Source organism: Anopheles moucheti, chromosome 3, assembly GCF_943734755.1.
Source record: "Anopheles moucheti chromosome 3, idAnoMoucSN_F20_07, whole genome shotgun sequence".
Lineage (NCBI taxonomy): Eukaryota > Metazoa > Arthropoda > Insecta > Diptera > Culicidae > Anopheles > Anopheles moucheti.
This window is the reverse complement of record NC_069141.1, coordinates 49,763,389-49,782,693: the sequence shown is the minus strand read 5'-3', so window position 1 is coordinate 49,782,693 and position 19,305 is coordinate 49,763,389. Positions and strand designations below refer to the sequence as shown.

The window sequence follows — 19,305 nt, the reverse complement described above, 5'->3', positions numbered from 1 at the left end:
CCGGTCTGATTTTCGCTTCGATTCCGGTACGATGCGATCTTTGGTGGTGGAAAACCCATTGCCGATAGTTCGACACAGACACGGAGCAATGTAGTGAAATATGCCACAAAGATTCGAACAATTGAACATACAAGCTGTCGGGGCGATCGTCGTCCTGCTCTTCCGGGTTCGTTCACTGTGAGAGACGCTTAATTTTCTATTTTAATTTAATTTCTGGACACCCGAGACAACGGATAGTGCAGCTGGCTGGAATGTGACCTGACCAATCATGCATGCTCTCTCCCAGACCGAGAGCCGGGTCTGCTTTACTGCAGCATGTTCACATCCAACCGCAACCGAGCCGACCCTGTCCACTTTTTACACTTCAATCCAGGGCCGTCTCTACACCGGGTTATGGTAGAAATTTCACCACAACCCAGCCCTTAACATCGGTGCTAGTAGCCGTTCGCTATAGACTGAGCATGTAATCCCGTTGTGTGAGTGTGTTTAGTTCTGCAGCAGCAAATTAACACGCGCGCCGCAAAGTCCCACCAAGAGTCGGAACACAGCCAGCACTACACGCGCGTCACGCAAGTGATCCTCAGGAGCAATTTTCCCGATTTTCCACCAGTAGGAGGCCGGAAGTGAAAAAAAACAAAACAAGCACATACTTTCCGTTCCCTCGTGCCGATCGAAGCATTATCGGCGTCGAGCTGAACAACATCGTTTACTTCCACATTATCTACCATTCGAATGGCCCCGGTTGGGCCCAGTTGTTGGGGGAAAAAAAGAATGAAGTTCGCAAAGGTGGTGCCGGTACCCACCGCAATTAAGAACTCTACACTATAACTGGGACGGAAGTGTGTTTGCCGTAGAGCACACTAGCGATATGGATTGCATATTATTTGCCTCGCTTTTATCGTTGTACATTTAAATTTTAATTGAATTGTTCGCCGTTTGTTAACTCCTACGGTGGGCAATTTTACTTGGCAACGTTTTATTCTCAGGCGCCGCGATCGCAATTTCTTTCGTTTGCGTCGAAACCGTACAAAACAACGGAAACAACCCTTTCAATTATATTTAAATGGTACATTGTCCAAATATTGAACCGAGTGGTTCATACCACCTTTTTTACCTAATAGTAAAACTATGCTAATATCATGAGTTTCAACCTGCGGTATGATGGCGTAATGTAATAATGTAATGTCGCCTATTATGTACGGTGCAACGTAAGCGGCTTTCGCGGGATGACGAATAGAAGTACCGTCCCGCAAGTCAATTTTTTCCAAAAATTCGTATCTTCACTCAATTGGAGGTTTATTACAGCATGAACGGTCTAATGGCGCTCAAAGTGGTAGCAAAATACGACGGAACCCTAATGTAGATAATAAATTGCTAAATAGTTTCGGTGGCCGTCCTAGTGTTCTCGTCAGCATATATCAACACGCTACCCATCCGATGCAAGTGAGAGAAGTTGACAATGCCATGTTTCGAAACTTTAAGCTACGGCCAAAAGGCAAACTTTGTGAGTCGGTTCGTGCAAAGGAACCTTAGAGTGGTTCAGTTCGGAAACAGCATAAAGTTAATTGTCCGCCGGTGAAACAATGACACGCTTGCGCTTATGTTTGTGTCCACGCCCAACTATTATGTTGAAGAAGAGTGTTACAATAACTACAAAAGTGGACCTCAATAACGAGTGCCTAATGGTGGACGGATATCATAAATTCTATTTTCTTATAGTGCTTTCAAAACCATTTCCACTCCCGGCCGAGCCTTCGAACAAGCAGCGTGACTTCACGTTCAGTTTAAATGCAACACCATTCCACCGCGCTGTGTTTGTGTTTGCTATCCCGTACTCAAAGGGTTTATTCAGATGTGAATGTTACTAACAAGTAGTTCTCTGCAGGAAGGTGCGTTCCGTTGGTTCGAATGGAGAATTTTATTATACTGACGAAGGCGATCACCTACAGGAAGTCGGTGTGGAATATTCGTCCGTCGACGGTGGAACATTGTGGAACCGGCACACCTGTTACTGCTGCTGTTTTCGAAACCATTGTGATTGGATATAATATTTGCGATAATATTAGCGGTCAAGAAAGCTACATCATAACTTCCCATTCTAGAAAGAAAGCTTTTTTTGTAAGATTAAAACGTTGTAAGTCTGAAGCATCACACACACATAGCGGTGGTCATAAGGTCATGAGGTCATCCGTTCTAGCAACTCAACTAAAATTGTATTTAATAAAATCACACACTACTTCCGATTTTTTACAATTTTTGATAAATTTAAATCTGACGAAAGAGAAATTAAACTAACTAGATACAATTTATTCATATGGAGTGGTGTAGGTTTATTTTTTTTGAAACAATGCAAATCAATAAAACAACGAACGTAAACCGGATATGAGTAAACTATACTCACGAACGAAATTTTGTAAAAAAAAACCCAATCGTATTCCTGCTAATTTCAATGAAATGCTTAATATTTTTTACAAAAAAGGGAAGCAGTACGGCTTTTAACTTAAGGGAACAACAAGGTAAAGTAACAAGTTATTGTTACCTAGTTTTCAAAAGAAAAAGACAAACAAACAAAATAGTGACAAAAGCACCATATGGATCGTCGTCGTACAACAATAGAGACTGTTCGGTTACTTAGTAAAAAAAATGGTAGAAAAGATCGTAACGATCTAGTCGCATGTCTTATGTTGCTGTTTCTTCAAGTAATCTCGTCGAAAACTTGATCTCAAGCGAATCTTTCATGAACAATAAAAAAAAGTGAAATCAAAGTCTTCTTCTTCAGCAGCAAAACAACCCCAAGTCTGTCTAAGGTCTGTCAAGTCTGGCTTTCTGCGACTTTTAATTACCCGTAGGTGGATAGCCAACCACGCGTACGAGGGAGTTGGCTCGAAGGGATTTTGGAGCTGTCCTGTCGTGTGAAGATCAGCGCCGCTACCAAATACACTCCGCCATTAATTAATATCCTTAACTATTTAGACAATTTTCCCAGACCATTTGATGGAATAACTTCTGAGGTTATACATTTACAGCATATACCCATTACTACACCAAAACTATGGCGCATTTTGCAGCAGTATTAATTCGTTGACCCTCACTGTACGCCATTCGTCCATCGGATATGTCTGTCAAATAGACACACCCGTAATTACGGTGCAGAACACACAGTTTGCATATCTCGTTTTTAATAACTATATTAGCACTTTTTACCGTTTTGCAGGGCAACTTAACCTTAATACAAACAGCACTGCCATTGGTTACAATGACCGGATGCACAATCCACTAGACTTCAAATCTAAGTCACACATAAGATAATTTATCCTCTTTTAAAAACAAATGAACGTTTAATGAAAAAAGGCTCACGCACAAATGGTATGGAAAACTCTTTTCCCTTTACAACGCCGCGATGCAAAGTTCTGTTTGTTTTTCCAGCCTCATCGGTGGAGCAAATTAAGCACCCAAGCGCCAGCAACGGGAACGACGAACGAACAGCCGTCCGGGGGCGCTCTGGGAGGTACGATGTGTGTTGTAGGCCTACAGTCAGGGTGGGGGGGGTGGTAGGCTCACTTCCGATCGGAAAAACATTCATCGCTATTATGAGTGAGCATTAGTGAATCATAATTTATTGTAATGCCATTCCGCGCGCCACCCACACCATTGCGGAGTTGCGGATGGGATGGGGATGAAAATTTTCCACGCAGAATGAAGGAATGTACGAGATGTTACCTTAGACCCCCTCCCCACCCCCCGCAGGACGCCCCCGTGTCTTCAACCTGGGTACGCTTCGATGGGAACAATTTACAAGACGGCAATATATAAAAAAAAGGCCACCAAGGATAATGGGTGGCGCAGTGGTGGCAGGTTTCTCTCTGCGTTTCCTTTTTCCGAAGCAGCGTCTCCTCGTACTTCCGTGCGTACCACAGCCGCATATTATGCCGAGGGTACATGGAAAGGCGTTTTGGCGTTTTTACGATTGTTATTTTTATGAGAGCTTCGGCAAATACCGTTCCTTCGGCATTGGGAGTGGGAGATTTTCCCGGGAGGGTTTTTTCTTTTTTTTTGGACCGACGGCAGGCAGCACGGCACAGAGCCTCGCGCCTCGTTTACACCGAGGTCGGTTAGGTTAGCGCTGCGTTTCGGTCCTTTGCATTTGTGTGCTCCTACCTTTCGCGTGTCCTCCTCCATCTCGCAAGACATCCATCTCTTTAGGCCGCTCGGTAGAGCAGGTTGGCCGTAAGCGAAAACAAAACCAAAAAAAAACGTAGGTGTGGTAGGCAATAGATAATTTATTATCGTTAAACAACCAAAGGGGGAAGCATCCGGAAGGAGGTTTGCCGAATATCCTTGCGACCCTACCGCGTGTATGCGATACGCACCAAAACGGGCCACACGTCTACGCACACATTGTCTAATAGATTTCCCGAATTAAACTGTTGCAAAATTTGATACGTTCCCCCACCTAGACCCTCTAGAGTCACCCCGAAAACAGAATGCGTTCGCTGATGTAAAACTGTGGTGGTTTGGTGATGATGAAGGCGTTGCCACTCAAACGCACAACGCTCAACAGTACCGCGCGCTCCACCGAGTCACCTTTACGGCACCTTGTTGAGGCGACGATGGCGACGCCTTGACGCAGCCGCTCGTCGAACAGGGGAATTAATGGGGATTACTACAACGAACTACGGCGGGGGGCTGGCTGGCTGGCTGGTGCAGACGATGTCGGAGTATTTACCGAGCTTGAAGGCAACAGTCATTAGGCGTTTGGCAGTGTTTCGGCCGCGGTACCAAACACACCCACCACACACAACTTGCGTTCGGAAAGCGAGTGTGAGGTTAAAACGCGCGCGCTATATTCTTTGCTTTTGAAAGTTGAAACGTTTTCTTACAGCATATGACAACACATTGTAAACATATCACATTATATCCCTAATCTTGAGGTTTTAATAAATGTGTCCCCCTTATACGGCTGGAAAAAGAACTGCACACATATCTTGTTATCAAAAATCGCTCCATTACTAATGATTAGCGTCTAGGCGCACCAAAAGTCAAGCAAGTGAGGAAGAAACGAATCGGGAAGAAGCCCATCAAGTTGCTTAGCTTGAATGGTGGGGAGCAATGGCTCTGTTACGCAAAGCTACTTCGAGCCGTTTGCGTCCACCCAGAAACAACAATACCAAACAGTAAATGGGTTTCGATTGTTTTTCCTGGTCGTATAATTATGTTCCTCGCTGGCAAACCCGTTCCCCCACTAGCGGTCATTCGGAAAAACAGTGGCCCATCAGTCCGCAGGAAAAACCAACCCAATCCAAACACCGAAATTACAACCACCAGACGGAGGGATAGATGAGGCAGCACTTGGAAGATTTGGAAATCCTGCTTCCACCACAGTTGGATGGTTTCATCCACTGCTGGGAGCAGTGTTTAGGATGGCGTATACTTGTCACGAGCATTCCACTTCCACCACCACCGTAAGCACTTCACTTCCCAAGCCTGTTGCCGATGTTGTTACTACTCGAGACGCTCGAACACCGGATGGTTGATTTTCATTTGATGATCGAATGCTGTTTGTTGTTTTCTCCACTTTTCGCAGCGCAAAGCAACGGAAGAAGATTGATTGATCCTTTGGCAAAACGGAAGCAAAGAGTACCGAACCCCAAACAGCAATCGGTATCGGGAAGAGAATGGAACTAGCGGTACCCCTATCACGATATTTGGAGAGGTTTTTAAAGATGTTTTATCGCTTTTTAATCAGCCGGCATGATTTAAGCGTCCACAGCATGAGATTCGGCACTCGGTTTCGAGTTTTCAATCAGCAGCCCACTAGACGTAACTTGATTCCGATTCCGCAAACCGCATTCCGGGTGGAAAATCACGATTTTCTTCATCGATGAATAATTCGAGACAAATCGTTTGGTGAGGTGAAGTAGCAATGCATATTTTGAAGGATCCCGAAAATGGTCCGTCGCATTTGTGAATTTTAAGAGAAAATATACCCATCATATATAGTGAGAGTTGTTTGGTAGGAAAATATAAAAAAAACACGAGAGAGAACAGAAAAAAAAACAACCGAAAGCACAAATCAGGATTGCACAATAAAACAGAAGAGCAGACGTTCCCGAGGGAGAGCACGTGCTAGGCGAGGATCTGTTTTAGATAAACAATCGAGGAAAAAGGTAATAAGCTACGAATATTTGATGACATGGGACGCGGATGAGATAGCGGTACCGCGTAACCGCCGGAGCACATTCTTAAGTGGCACCGGATAGGTTCAATATTTGTTCAAATAATAAAAATTTCGACGACGGAACGAAACGCGTACCGTGGTGCTTCGGGAAGACAAATATTGAAGCAGTGAAATCGTTCGATTTCGCAAAGTGGTTTTGCAGTGTGTAAGTGATTCGAAGATTACCGTTTGAGTAAAGGGAACGGCACCGAGATTGTATTCGAACTGTATCGGTTTTGGCATGAAGCATGCGGAGATGATTGCAAAACAAATAGAAAAGCAGCAGGTTGATCGGACCCGGATTTAGAACTAATTTCGGCGATTCTTTTGAAGTACAGTGACAATATTTTGGACGAATGGAGGTGGATGGGAAGGAAATTTAATATTTCCTTAAATAAATGTAACATTATTTCCATTTAAATTCCTTCCCACCTAACGGGTGAGTATTGATGCAATTGATGTGAAATTAGTAAACAAACAAAATTGCGTTCCTTTGAGTGGAATTTCTTAAAAAAACATGATCATGAACCTTGCAGCATATATAAGAGATCCTTTCTATCACGCTATCAAAACACAAATCACACATCTTGAGGTACTACTCAAGCTTATTTGTCAGCCCTTCTTAAGCCCCAAGTTCCACCCATAGTATTGATTACTGGACAAACCAAAGGGAAAGCATCCGCAGCAAGTGGGTCCGCAGCAAAATCATAACAAATACGACGAGATGTTCATGAATCGCTCTAAGAAAAGGTTTGTGCAGGCTAATCTTTTCCACCGTTGTGTGGGTTTTCTATTCATTGTGAAAAAAGATCCGATCCGATCTCGAACGAGTACGGCAAAAAGCATTAAGCGAAAGGGCATAGGGCAAAAATGCATAGCTCCAGCGACAAACAAAAACAACCCGCGCTTTATCTAGTCTGGTAAGTTTTTTCTCGAAACTGAGGTTGCGGTTATTTGTGGCAGCTATTTTTTTTCCGTCGGCTTTGATGGAAGAAGACATATTTTAAACAAATATGTAGTGACGAAGAAGAAAAAATGCTTTAAAATTACAAATATAGATTTATAAATAAGATATTTCAATATGACTTTGACACGAAAGAAGCAACAAATTGCAATGATCTTAAGGACGTGGAAATTTTAAGATAAAAATTGTTAAAAAATATGTCGATATTTCAACAGAGCAATAGAACTGCAAGGAAATTCAATCAATTCTGGAGTTCTTTAATTTGTCATCCAATGTTCAACGTCGTTGGGGAACATCGTAATAAAACTTGGAGCTCCGACGCAATCCGCCTCAATAATTATCGCCAAAGTAACAGAGCCTAATGCTTTAATCCTTCCATCGCCGTCCTTGCTGCCTAACGAGAACGGGAGCGCACCCCATCCAACCCGCGTTTCCATTCCTTGCACTCAAAACGAAGAGCTGAAAAATATGACAATGAGATTAAACTGTCAAATTGGTTCCCCAAACTTTCGATTCAAATCCATCCTCTGCCGTGTGCGGAGGAGCAGGTTGCCACCATTCGTTTCGTGCTTTGCTAATCTTTCACTTTTCTCAAGCCTCGTTTTGGCCGACGAGTTCGTACTTCCAGCATGGTCACCATGACAGTCGTAATAAAAATGAAAGTCCGGTATTGCCGTGCGTTGATTATTGAATCGTTGCAAATTAGCAAAGACGAACGCAAAACGTTTGAAGGATATGGAATGGGAAAATCTGAGCTTTCTGCCCAGCGCTCTGCAACGAGCGCGGATGATACTGGGTCCAAATCGCCTTAATTGACAATGCTCCTGAAGCTGCTCGATTTTGCACAGGTAAGCCGTACGATTACTATTCAATTAGGCAGTGGAAAAGGAAGACTAATGAACCACCGTTTGATTCTTGTTCGATTCGTAGGGATTAAAATTGGAGGCTTGTTCTACTCGGACGCAATACATTATTCTTTTATGCTTTTATGGTTCGACGCAGGAAGCAGCAGATCAATCCGGAAGCATTATCTGATAAAAAATAAAACACCTTTAACAATTTAAGAAGCAAGCAATAAATTGATGGAAGTAAACCGAAAAAAATATAATTCATAAAATCGAATGTGTTGCGCTTTGGTTTGATTTAATGGCGTCTTTCGCTGCTCTAAAGTAACGCTCGCTGGAGAACTTGTCAGTTGAGGAGAGGGGAATGGCACCAAAACGCTTTCTAAGCTCACCACCCCTGACCTGAAGCACGATATACTTTTTTTTCGGAGATAAAAATAACATGAAAACATTATGACAGATATGAATAAAATATGCCCAGGTAAACCGGGCCACGAGGGCATCCGAGAAAAACACTCCCGCAAGACAAGCGTCGTACGGACGGAGGGGGGTACGACTCAACGAATCCCTACGGATATCGCCCACACACCCAGAAGCAGTTTGGAACCAGGCTTTTCCTACCGATCGGAATGTTTCGACAAACGAACAACCAGAATGGCGAACTTTTTCGGCTCGCAACAACGATGATGATAATGACGGTGATGATGGTGCGAACGAAACGCGGTAGGATATGGAAAGATACGCTTCTTCTTCATGCGCGCGTATCAGATCGCATTAAATCGTAGCACAACCGCCACAGTCCGGAGGCGATCGGTCGGCCAGAAATCATCATTTCACCTTCACTTACCTCAACCAGTGACGTTTAGTGACATTTGTATGACAGCAAACTGCATCGTATTGATCGGCGAACCAAACCACCAGGATGATGTAGAACGCGGTCGTGGTGTCGTTGAAGAACTCCGACATGATGGCTTCCATGCCTGGAAAGAAACGGAAAAAAACAGGAGGTTGAGAATCGTGGAACCAGAACTGTTCGTTTGTTTGTGGGGTTGCGGGACTAAGATTAATCTTGTGTCAGAAGCGTTCAGCATCTTGTACGGCCCCAACAAAAGAGCAGTCGGCACAAATGGAAAACAAAAATCATACACACATAAGAGGTGTATGGCGCTACGGGCTGGTGGGTCGGACAGATGGGAAAGCAAAAACCGGCCCCCAGTAATAGGTTAAAAGGTTTTAACCTTTATCACCGAGGGGATTTTCGGCAACTTTCGACAAATTGCGATCGGCTGTGCGTGAACAAGTGTGTGCACACACATATTTACGTAGCATCTCGACGTGTCAAGGTGAGTCCTTGCCGTCCTACACACACGCGCGCTCCATTTTTGTTTCGTTTTCGGAACTCCAAAACTCCAAAAGGACTTTTCAAAACTGAGCACTTTTCCGTGGTTTTAAAGCCACGTCGTCGTAAGCATCGACGTAAAAAAACTGGCCGATTTTTATATTTCTACGACAAAACAACAGTTAACAAACATCCACAAAACGGCAGACAGTAAATTAACACGCGCACAAAATTATTTGCCATAAAAGCCGTGTGAAATGATGGCGGAGGATTTAAAAAGGCAAAATATATTCGACTGACCGTGCCACCAGAAAAACACCAATTCCGATGGCAATGGGCACTTACGTTTACAAAACATTACACTTCAAAAACTGGGGAAGCGAAGCCCTGCGTGGAATGCGTGGCATAATTTCATTGCCGTGCGCACCGCTCAATGAAGACATAATAAAATATGTAACGATTATGACTATGACAAATCACGATCTCTTTCTTCCCATCCGGATAGACACGCGGGGAGTTTTTGATTATGGGCGATGTGGTGGTATAACATTTTTAACTTTCAAGTCATTCAGACACGGCCAGAGATTGCTTAAAGCAATGCATGGATGAAGTGGTTATGGCTATGAGAGAAAGAAAAAAATATCTAGATGTCCTTTCGATTGAACAGGTCGATCGATTCAGCATGAGTTGCAATTTGTATTCACAGCGATAAGCACACAACATCCTAGCCTGGTAGGAGGAGAGCATCCCCGAGTGCAGTGGTGATGTGTGCGACACATCTTCGACCACCAGCCACCATCAAGCGTTGCAGGAACCATTTGCCAGGAGTTGCAGGAAGAACCGAACGAATACAATGTGCTCTGCCCAGGACACACTCTTTAAGGACGACGTCGTCATCGAGGGCGCTTCGCTCCGGTTTCTGATAGGATCGTATCAAATTTAATTCACACCAACCGAACCCAACCGTCGGGGGGAAAATATAGGAGCAGCACAAACACGGTCGCACCACGTACGAAGCTTGCCTCTTCTTGGTTGCTGGCTGGCCAAACATCAAAATTCTCAACCTCCACGCTTCGGGGCACCGGAAGAGGAAAGGCGACTCTCTGTCGCGTACGTACGCTTTTTGGTCTGCCCGGTTAGATTGGGATGGCGGCATCCCTGGGCTGGGCTGGGAGACCCACAGTCGCGGACCATGTGCCCGGTGTGTACACATACGCTAAAATAATTTATATGTAAAACGAGACATCGGACGTTATAATATGTGAAATAGGATAGAAGATGAATGCTTTTTCGCTATATCAATACCACCACCCTTCAGTCCCGATTTGCCACGTTGCTCCAACGAGTTTTACGGGTACGGGTGTGTGCGTTACGGAGTGCACGTAGGATACTTCAGTTTGGACAGGCGTTCGTGTCGCTTGGCAGTGAACTTCACGTGGGCTGTGCAGGCACGCTACCATGTGTCGAATATCCTTGGGAAAACTAAACTATCTCAAGAAGGTTACGACGACCACCGACCTTCTGCCAGCACTGTGCTCTTTTGAGCATTGTTACTCCCAGGCACATGCAAGCCGTTTCATTGGCAAGGCATTCTAAAACCATCCGTAAAGCGATTCAATTAGCCATGCGTTTAAGTTTGTGATAGAATGTTGCGTCACACGTGGAAAAAAAAACATTGGCGTGTAATATCGCTAAAGTGCATAACATTTGCAATCGCGTTAGAAACGAAATCCCCTGCAGCAAGCGATTCGTGTAAACAAAATCACTCTGCAAAAATTAAAAAACGTTGCACATCGAATGCACCGACAAATTAGACAGCAGAAAAAATTACGATGATTGAATTGAAAATATGCAATATTAATTTAAAAAAAACCCTGGATGAAACTGGCCGGAAACGTATCCCCCCCCCTTTTCTCGTGCGGTTCCGTGTGCATTCGGCTGAAAGATTGTGCAGTTCATTTGATTCGCAATTGTATTTGCCCCACGGGTACCAACAAATGGTACGTACTTCGCCGCATCGAACCTGCGGGATCGTGGGGGAAAAAACGCAAAAACTCGAACACCCGGGCTGGATAAAAATGAACGAGCGTAAAAAGTGACGCGAAAACAATATATTTGATTAATTTGTTTGATTAAATTCAATATTCTTCTTCATCATAATCAAATTAACACGCATCCACCCCGGTCAGTGTGTAAGGGGAGTGTGCCCGTCACCATCATCATCGCCGTCGTCGTTGGTTTGGGATGACAAAATTGTGCCGTTGTGGGGGAAAGGGAGATGCTTCAAATATGTGTGTGTTACAAGCGTTGCGAACATGGTGTCGATATCGGGCATGGGTCCTTGCTTCACATTGGTGATGTATGTGCGGTGATAAATAACTGTCCACCCGCAACCACATGCGTCGATCGTGAGGATGGCCGATGGACGAGACGAGACGAGACACGCACACACACACTGGACGTTTGGTGATGAAAATGGACAGCCTGTCGACCAGTGCCTCCCGAAAACGGACTCACGGACGCTTGCGACTCCTTGCGCACGGATGTTTATGCGAAAGAGAACGAGCCTTTTTGCGATATGCGCTCATCACAACAGAGCCGTTCCGGTCGACATTGTTGATATGGACACCGGGCAAAAAAAAAGGGAAAAACACGTCCATATTCCGGCGTTACCTTTACCAGCAGCCGGGCTGGATGAAAGGGAGCGGGGAGGAACAGTATCTCATTGCAGCCACAGCAAATAACCGAACGGAACCATATTCGCCATCGAGTACGCAACAGGCTTCACCACAACAACTCCCCCCGGAAAGTGCAGCGAGTGCCGCGTTCGAATTTCCCGCGTAATGGGTTCGTCTGCAGCGCTCCGAGCGCATTACGACGAGACGGATGGATGGATGGATGGATGGCATGGAAAAGTATGCATGTCCACCCGTCGGTCACTTGCGGACAGATTGACTAATTCGGAAAATTTATGACACCGCCATCGACTCGCTTGCACGGCGAGGAGCCCGAGGGGAGGGACTGGCCGGTTTCGTACGTGTGTCCGTTCTCACTTACGTTCCTGCGGGGCGCTGGCGAGGATGGCGGTGGCGGCAAAGTGCGACGATACGTTGGGCACAAAACGAGCAATTTTACTGCCCGATGTAATTGATCGGAAATGGGTTTGTTTGCTTTCCAGCACTCATCATCGTCGCCATCATCATCATCATCATCAGCGTCGACAGTGACGGTCGACGTCGAGCTCATCATATATTGGAGATGCTCAAATGTGCCTCTACACCAAGCAGAGTGTTACACTAGAATGGTGGTTTCTGGCGAATGTTTGGTCCCCTTTTTGGACAAACCAATCGGGTTGGTTATGCGATACCCCATCCAGCCCTTGTCTAACCGACAGCGTGAAATGCTGAACGATGGGCGATCGTAACCCGAAGATTGAAACCACCCAGTCCAATATGGTACGATGGATGGCGGGTGATGCGCACATTGGTGCAAATTGAATCTTTCTCCTCTGGCGGGGAATTTCGTTTGGTAAGGTACGATCTATCGAGCTTTCCACAATCTTCATCCCGCGAACCAGGCGATTTGTCACGACCTACCGACGAGGCTAAAATGAGAAATCAAACTCGAAATGTAATTTATGATATCAAATTGTCCACCATACAGTGCAGAAGTGTCATATATTATGGGCCACCATACGTTTTTCGACCGAAAGACAACCACGCACGGCTCCCCAATCTTTTACTGCTTTTTGAGCGGTAGCGATATTGTGTTACTCATCGTTCACCCATCACCCGACGGTGGAAGTTGGGCGTTGGGCTAAATTCCCCCTCCCCAAAAAAAAACCCCGTGTATCCCACGAGATTCATCCTCCACCAGCTTTAGCCTTGTGTCATCCATCATGGTCTGTTACCGGTTTCAGATTTTTCTATCCCAGCGGCAATTCACGCATAGACACACACACTATCATTGTTGCACCGGGAACATTGTTTGCTTATGCTCTTCATTGCGATTAATAAATCTTGATCCGATTTCATTTCTCGCTAAACCACCAACCCCTCCCCGCGTTACGTTCCGCGCTCATCTCATAACTACGTCGTCCTCTTATGCACACGCACACACATGTGAGCAACTTTCTTTGTGGGTTTCATATTTTGCTGAGGAAACCGAATTGATTTCCCGTACAAAAAAAAAAAAACGATTCCTTAACCCACTTAACCGGAAAACCTCATTTATGGAGATATTTTCTCAGATTGATTATAAATAAGTGCTTTCCCCCTCGGGTTGCGCTTCCATGGAAGCCACTTTTGGAGATGGGAATTATACGCACTCTGGAGTGTGTTGTTGTTTCACGCAGCACCCTGGTAGAGATAATGGGGAGGAGTGGGTGGCATGATCCGTTTCAGTGGGATGAAGCACGCGTGAACACATCCTTCGAAACAGATGCCAAACACTGGCAAAAGTAGGCTGAACGAAAGGCACTTCAGCTTAGATTTGCTGACCACCGTGCGATACACACTTAGACGCTGATCCTAGTAGCAAGGAAGCCCCTGCGTTCCACACTCCACTATCTTCCACTTCCACTCGACAACACATCACAATCAGTCTTCAGCGCTATCGGACAGGACATGGTCCGGTAACCGAATTATTGACACTCAGTTGTTGCCTTTGGTACGGACGGAATGATATCGATCCGTCTTTTAGCTTGCCTTCAGCAAAGGCACGTCTTTAATTGAATCGTGATTATTTCTCATTTCGTCTGATTAAGAAAATAAATTAAGCGAACTTTTTTGTTTTATTATTATTGCTTCTCTAATGACAATGATTTAGGAATGTGCTTTGGTCTAAAAATGAGTTTGAGACGTAAAATGTTAGCATGAGAAAACACAGAAGATATATTTACGGCACTTCACGATGTATCAAGCGATCTAAACAAAGCTCATGAATTAGCATGAATGCAGAATCGTTCAAAGAGTAACCAAGAAACAGACACATCCATTTCAATCGCCCAGTGCAGTTCAAAAAATGCTCAGCTGACATTGATTTCAATTAATCGGGCGGTCATGACAGCTGCAAGGATACGACGCTCCAAACTAAAACTGCACAACAACGGGTTTGGCATTGCGATCATGGCACCCTTAATACAACCCCAGCGTTGCCCCCCGATTGATATAAATTAATTTATTTAATAATTAAACGAAGTTAAATAAACAACAAATTAACCCCACACGGAGCGGAATTAAAATGAGTCAACATTATCGTATAAATCGATGTCCCGCATGGAGCTGGAAATTGACACCCGGAGTGGGATTGGCGCAACAGGGCACGCGGTACACACGCCCGTGCCCGTTCCCGAGACCATTTGTGTATCGAAATGTAGCCCATCCGCACGCAGGATGTTTGTGTGAGCGCCGCTGCGAGTGAGATCGATGGTGTAGGAAACACATAGGAAAAAATAAATAAAACAAACGAACCGACGACGACGACGAATGAAACGGGGAAAGTAGAAAAGAAAAACGGAACGCTCGGAAAAACAGATACACATCCCACGTTCCTAAGCAATGAGCATCATGGTTATGGGACCGTGGGCCCCAAGCACGGTGCGCCTGGTGCGTAACCGAACTCGGGCGGGCGGATCCGGGCAAAGTCGAAGGAAAATAAATATAGGGACACCGAACGAAGAGCGACCGAAGGATGAAAAATAGAGCGGTATTGCGGACAAAGCACACACAATCCCCTTAGATGCGAAACGGACACGTTCCATTCCAGGGGACATTTTAAGCCTTAACGAAAACAAACCCGCCCGGTCCCGGGGATGGTCCCAGTCGATCCATGGCCAATCGAAGGAAAGGTATCGGGCGAAAAGATACACGTCGATACGGAGGGGAGTCGGCCGAGATGGAAATGGTTGCGAGCGAGCGTGCGAGGCGCTTCAGGTGACCGTTTAGGAAAGGGAAAAGGTAGGGTCAGAAACTGCCGCAACAACGACACCAAACGGTCCGTTGGGATGCTTAGGCCGGTGTACGACGGTACGACGAATGGGGATAAAAACTACCGAAGCCTTCGAATTAAAAACTCCTGCTGCATGGCACAAAAAGGGATTCGATTGGGAAGATTTTTCCGGAGGTTTTCCAGGTTTTTCCGAGGACGAGGAGGACGTTCAAATATGTGCTCGTGAGCCTAAACATCGCAGCGTATCGTGCCGGGTGGGGAAGATAGCTTAAACTGGGCTAAAAATGTCCCCCTCACAGGGGTGATGGACACAGTAACCTCCACACGCCCACACACCCATTGCCAAGATGCAAACGTACATCGAACAGTGCCGGGATGGAGGGCGGGTGGGGCGGTGGAAAATCTGTCCAGGTCGCAAGCAGGTCGAATGTTGGTGGGAACCGGAAACGAATTATTTGCTTCCCTGGTACACACAGGTACACGATACACGATCGGTCGCACACCTCCCACTGAAGGAACACCCCCATGTAGCCACCTCTGTTTGCTTTGTACCGTAGTAAAATGGAACATCCGCTTCCTACGCACAGGGTCACACACTGGCTACGCTAAGAAGGTACGAAGAAAAAGGACTCCGGGCAGTCCGGAGGGGCGGTGAAGGTGGAACAGTTCCGGGGGCGTTGTTGTGCCAAGCGCGCTACACTGGATCGAATGTCCGTCCGGCTTCGACAAAAGCATAAATTATTTCCCGCTGCGAGGACGACAACCGAAATTAGGCTGATGAATAAAAATGGTCGTCCGTCGACGTTGCCAACCACTGCCATTGTCGCTGTCACTGTTGCTGCTGCTGCTACTATACTACCGACCCATCTTCAAGTTCTTCGACACCCGCGGCGGAACTGGCCCAAAAGCCGTACGTATTAGTACGAACTTTCCGCACCGCACTGGGGAAAAAGGGATATAAATGGTTCACTGGCTTACACTCTCTCTTTGTTTAGGATCGTCCTTCGGGCAGGCGGCGTATCATCCCGCATTCGGGGGGGACGGGGAGGGTTCTTTGGACCCGAGAAGGAGTCGCCCGGTTTTATGGATGCAGGATGTGTCGAGAAGTAATTAGAAAGATGGTTGGAAACTAATTGATTGAAATTGTTCAACATTTCAGCACGATCGATTCATCGATCGGCGGTATTGGGACGATTCCACTGTACCCGCTGGCTGCTGGAAACGGGGAAACTTCAGTAAAATGCCCGCTTCCCCGAACGGGAAACATTTGAAGACTAGGGGGCCATTCTTTTCGTGCAAAACCTGCAAATTAAATTCATAAGCTGGTGTGTTGTATCGGTTACGCGTATCGGCAGCAATCGGCGAGTCCGTGGAAAACATCATTCTGAGAAACGCCTGTTTTCGGCGAATGCTGTGTTATTGAGAGCACATGCGCCCCCGAAAGGTAGGAAGCCAAACTTCACAAAGCTGGATCGCATTTATTGCCACTCTCACAAATCATCATCAATCGGTGATTGAGGCCCTGGGAAATTGTTTTCAATTGAATGAATACGCACACCAAACAAAAAAAAACATCGCTCCTACCGGATGGATGAGTCTAGCAGATGTCGAATGATGATACAAGCATGATCGAGAGGTGGCATGCCCCTTCTTTCAGCTTCGAACGCTTTGTTGGGTACTGCAAAAATTGTATCCTGTCCGTTCTAGTTCTTCCGCCGTAATCCTCGAAACCGGTGTGCCGGAAACAGGCGACAACATCAAAAGTATGTGGAAACGCGACTCACATTTGCCAGCAGTGGCTCTTTACACACTTCCTCGGCATCCCGCCTGGGTCGGGGGGGGACATGGCAAATGGAAAGCTAATCAAAAGTATGCGACGTTGCCAGGGATTTCTGCGTTGCCAGAGCGATACACCATGGAACGCACAACGCAACGGTTGGATCGAACGGTTGGCGGCGAAGGAAATTATTCAATATTTAATTCCACCGATTGATTTGACGACCGAAATTGAACTCCATTTATAGGAAGCGGCACACACAACAAAATTCTCGTTTCTATTATAAACAGCATCTACAACTCCCGTAGTGGCGAGTGGGGAGCAAAAGTGGCATGAGAGGCAAAAATGTGACAAACACATCATCGTATCGCTCGTGTACTTTCGCCTGGTCTCTATCAGAACGTCGTGTGTCTCTTTTATGGCGCTTGTTATGCTTCTCCATGTGCGCCAGTCTTGCTTTCATAACTGCCATTGTACTCCATTATGTTCACTCGCAGCAAAAAGGTTCGATTCTGAAGCTATTTCCTTTTCAATATGCTCGTTCTTATTCCTCCCGGTTCCGATGGTTCTTATTCAATGGTATCATGGTTTCTTCCCACGGCGAGGCTGCGTGTACACAGCGACCGAGACGCAGGGTGCTTCCCTCAGCATGAAATTATCGAAATGCTCTAATTGAATTTCCATGAAAACAGTCACACAAAAAATACATAATCGATGTTTGAAATTACAGAATTTGAATAATGTCCCAAAGGTCGACCACCATCAATTTCATCATTCCATTTCCAGCGGGTTTCCTCCCTGGGTTGCTTAATTCTCCCAACCCAGTATGCTTCCCAGTGACTATTGAAAAAAATACTGCGACTGGTTGGAGATGTTTCCAGCGGAAGATCCTCGAACGGCCTATGATAACGTCACTACACATTTTGAAAAAGAACAACGTAATAATATCACATTTTTAATCACACCCATACAAGCGCTACAATACGATTATTCTAATGCAACACAGCAAAAGTATGGCTTTAAACATTTTATTTCAAACTAAACAAAATAATACTACCCTGGAAAGCTCAAAAGGAAACAACATCAATCGCACAACATCAATCAAAGCTTGCACTTGGAACGATGTTTCGATACCAACTGACGATAATAAGCAAATCTTAGAAATGTTTTCTCCGAATGTCGAGGAAAGAAATGACGTCTTGAGGATAAAGTTGCCTGAAAGCAACTATCTAACTTTGAAATTAGATATTTATCACGCTGGCAATCATGTTTTCACACACCCATTGGGGGCTTCCATCACAACACATCCCATCCTGGGATTGATACGTGCGTTTGTTAGTAGTTCCGCCCTTGTCGGGAAGTAGTGGCTTCGATGCTTTAAAATAAATATCAACGGCTCTGTACATACTTCTTCCTCTCTTTTCCGCTACAACCTCAACAGTCATGAAACATTCGAAATACGACATAAAATATGAGCTTGTCTTAGTTTTCAAGATGGACAAACAAAAGTTTTGATAATAACATCCACGATTTTTAGGGTAATCATATTGATAAGATTATTTTAACAATGGATTTTATCCGTTTTTCTAGTCAAAATCACACACAAAACTGACGAAGCCTTTTTGGACGCGTTGGAGAGGAAGATGCTCAGAAGGATTTTTGGAAAGACCATATGTGTGGAAGGCCAATGTAAAGTGCTGCTCATTTAGAATTCGGTCACACATCACAAGCTGTAAAAGGACCATTCTTTAACATAGAAATATAATTTTCACATCAAATGAAAGGGTTTTTTTTACTTAAACAAGCAAAATTTATTTTTAAGCAAATTTTTTTAAGCATATTTTTTAATTTATTTTAAGCAAAATAGCATTTTTATTTTGATGTACGGATGAAATTACGGACTTTTCAGTTGATGCCTCCCATCAGCTGCCGCACAACCGATTTAGCAACTTTAGCAGTTATTTTTTTCCACCAATATGCCAATTGTGAGGCTGTTTTGGTGGTTTTGCATGTCTTTTTCAATTTTCTTTTCATTATCGCCCAATATTGTTCTATCAGGTCGGAATTCTGGACAGTTCGGTGGGTTCAAATGCTTGCCGATGACGTCCACGTTGATATTGGTGTACCATTGTACTACATCCCGACTGTAGTGACAGCTTTCCAAATCTGGCCAGAACTTTATTGGGCCTTTGTGAGCCTTGATGAAAGGCAAAA

At 45.0% G+C, this 19,305-nt stretch overlaps 1 protein-coding gene across 1 annotated transcript in view; it reads right to left on the bottom strand.

Moving 5' to 3' along the window:
• Window positions 1–19,305, bottom strand: part of LOC128300907 (uncharacterized) — a 53,757-nt gene that overhangs the window by 14,154 nt on the left and 20,298 nt on the right. Inside the window, exon 9 of the mRNA XM_053037155.1 lies at window positions 8,874–9,006. Within this exon, the coding sequence (XP_052893115.1) occupies window positions 8,874–9,006 (133 nt within the window). The remainder of the gene's footprint in view (window positions 1–8,873; window positions 9,007–19,305) is intronic.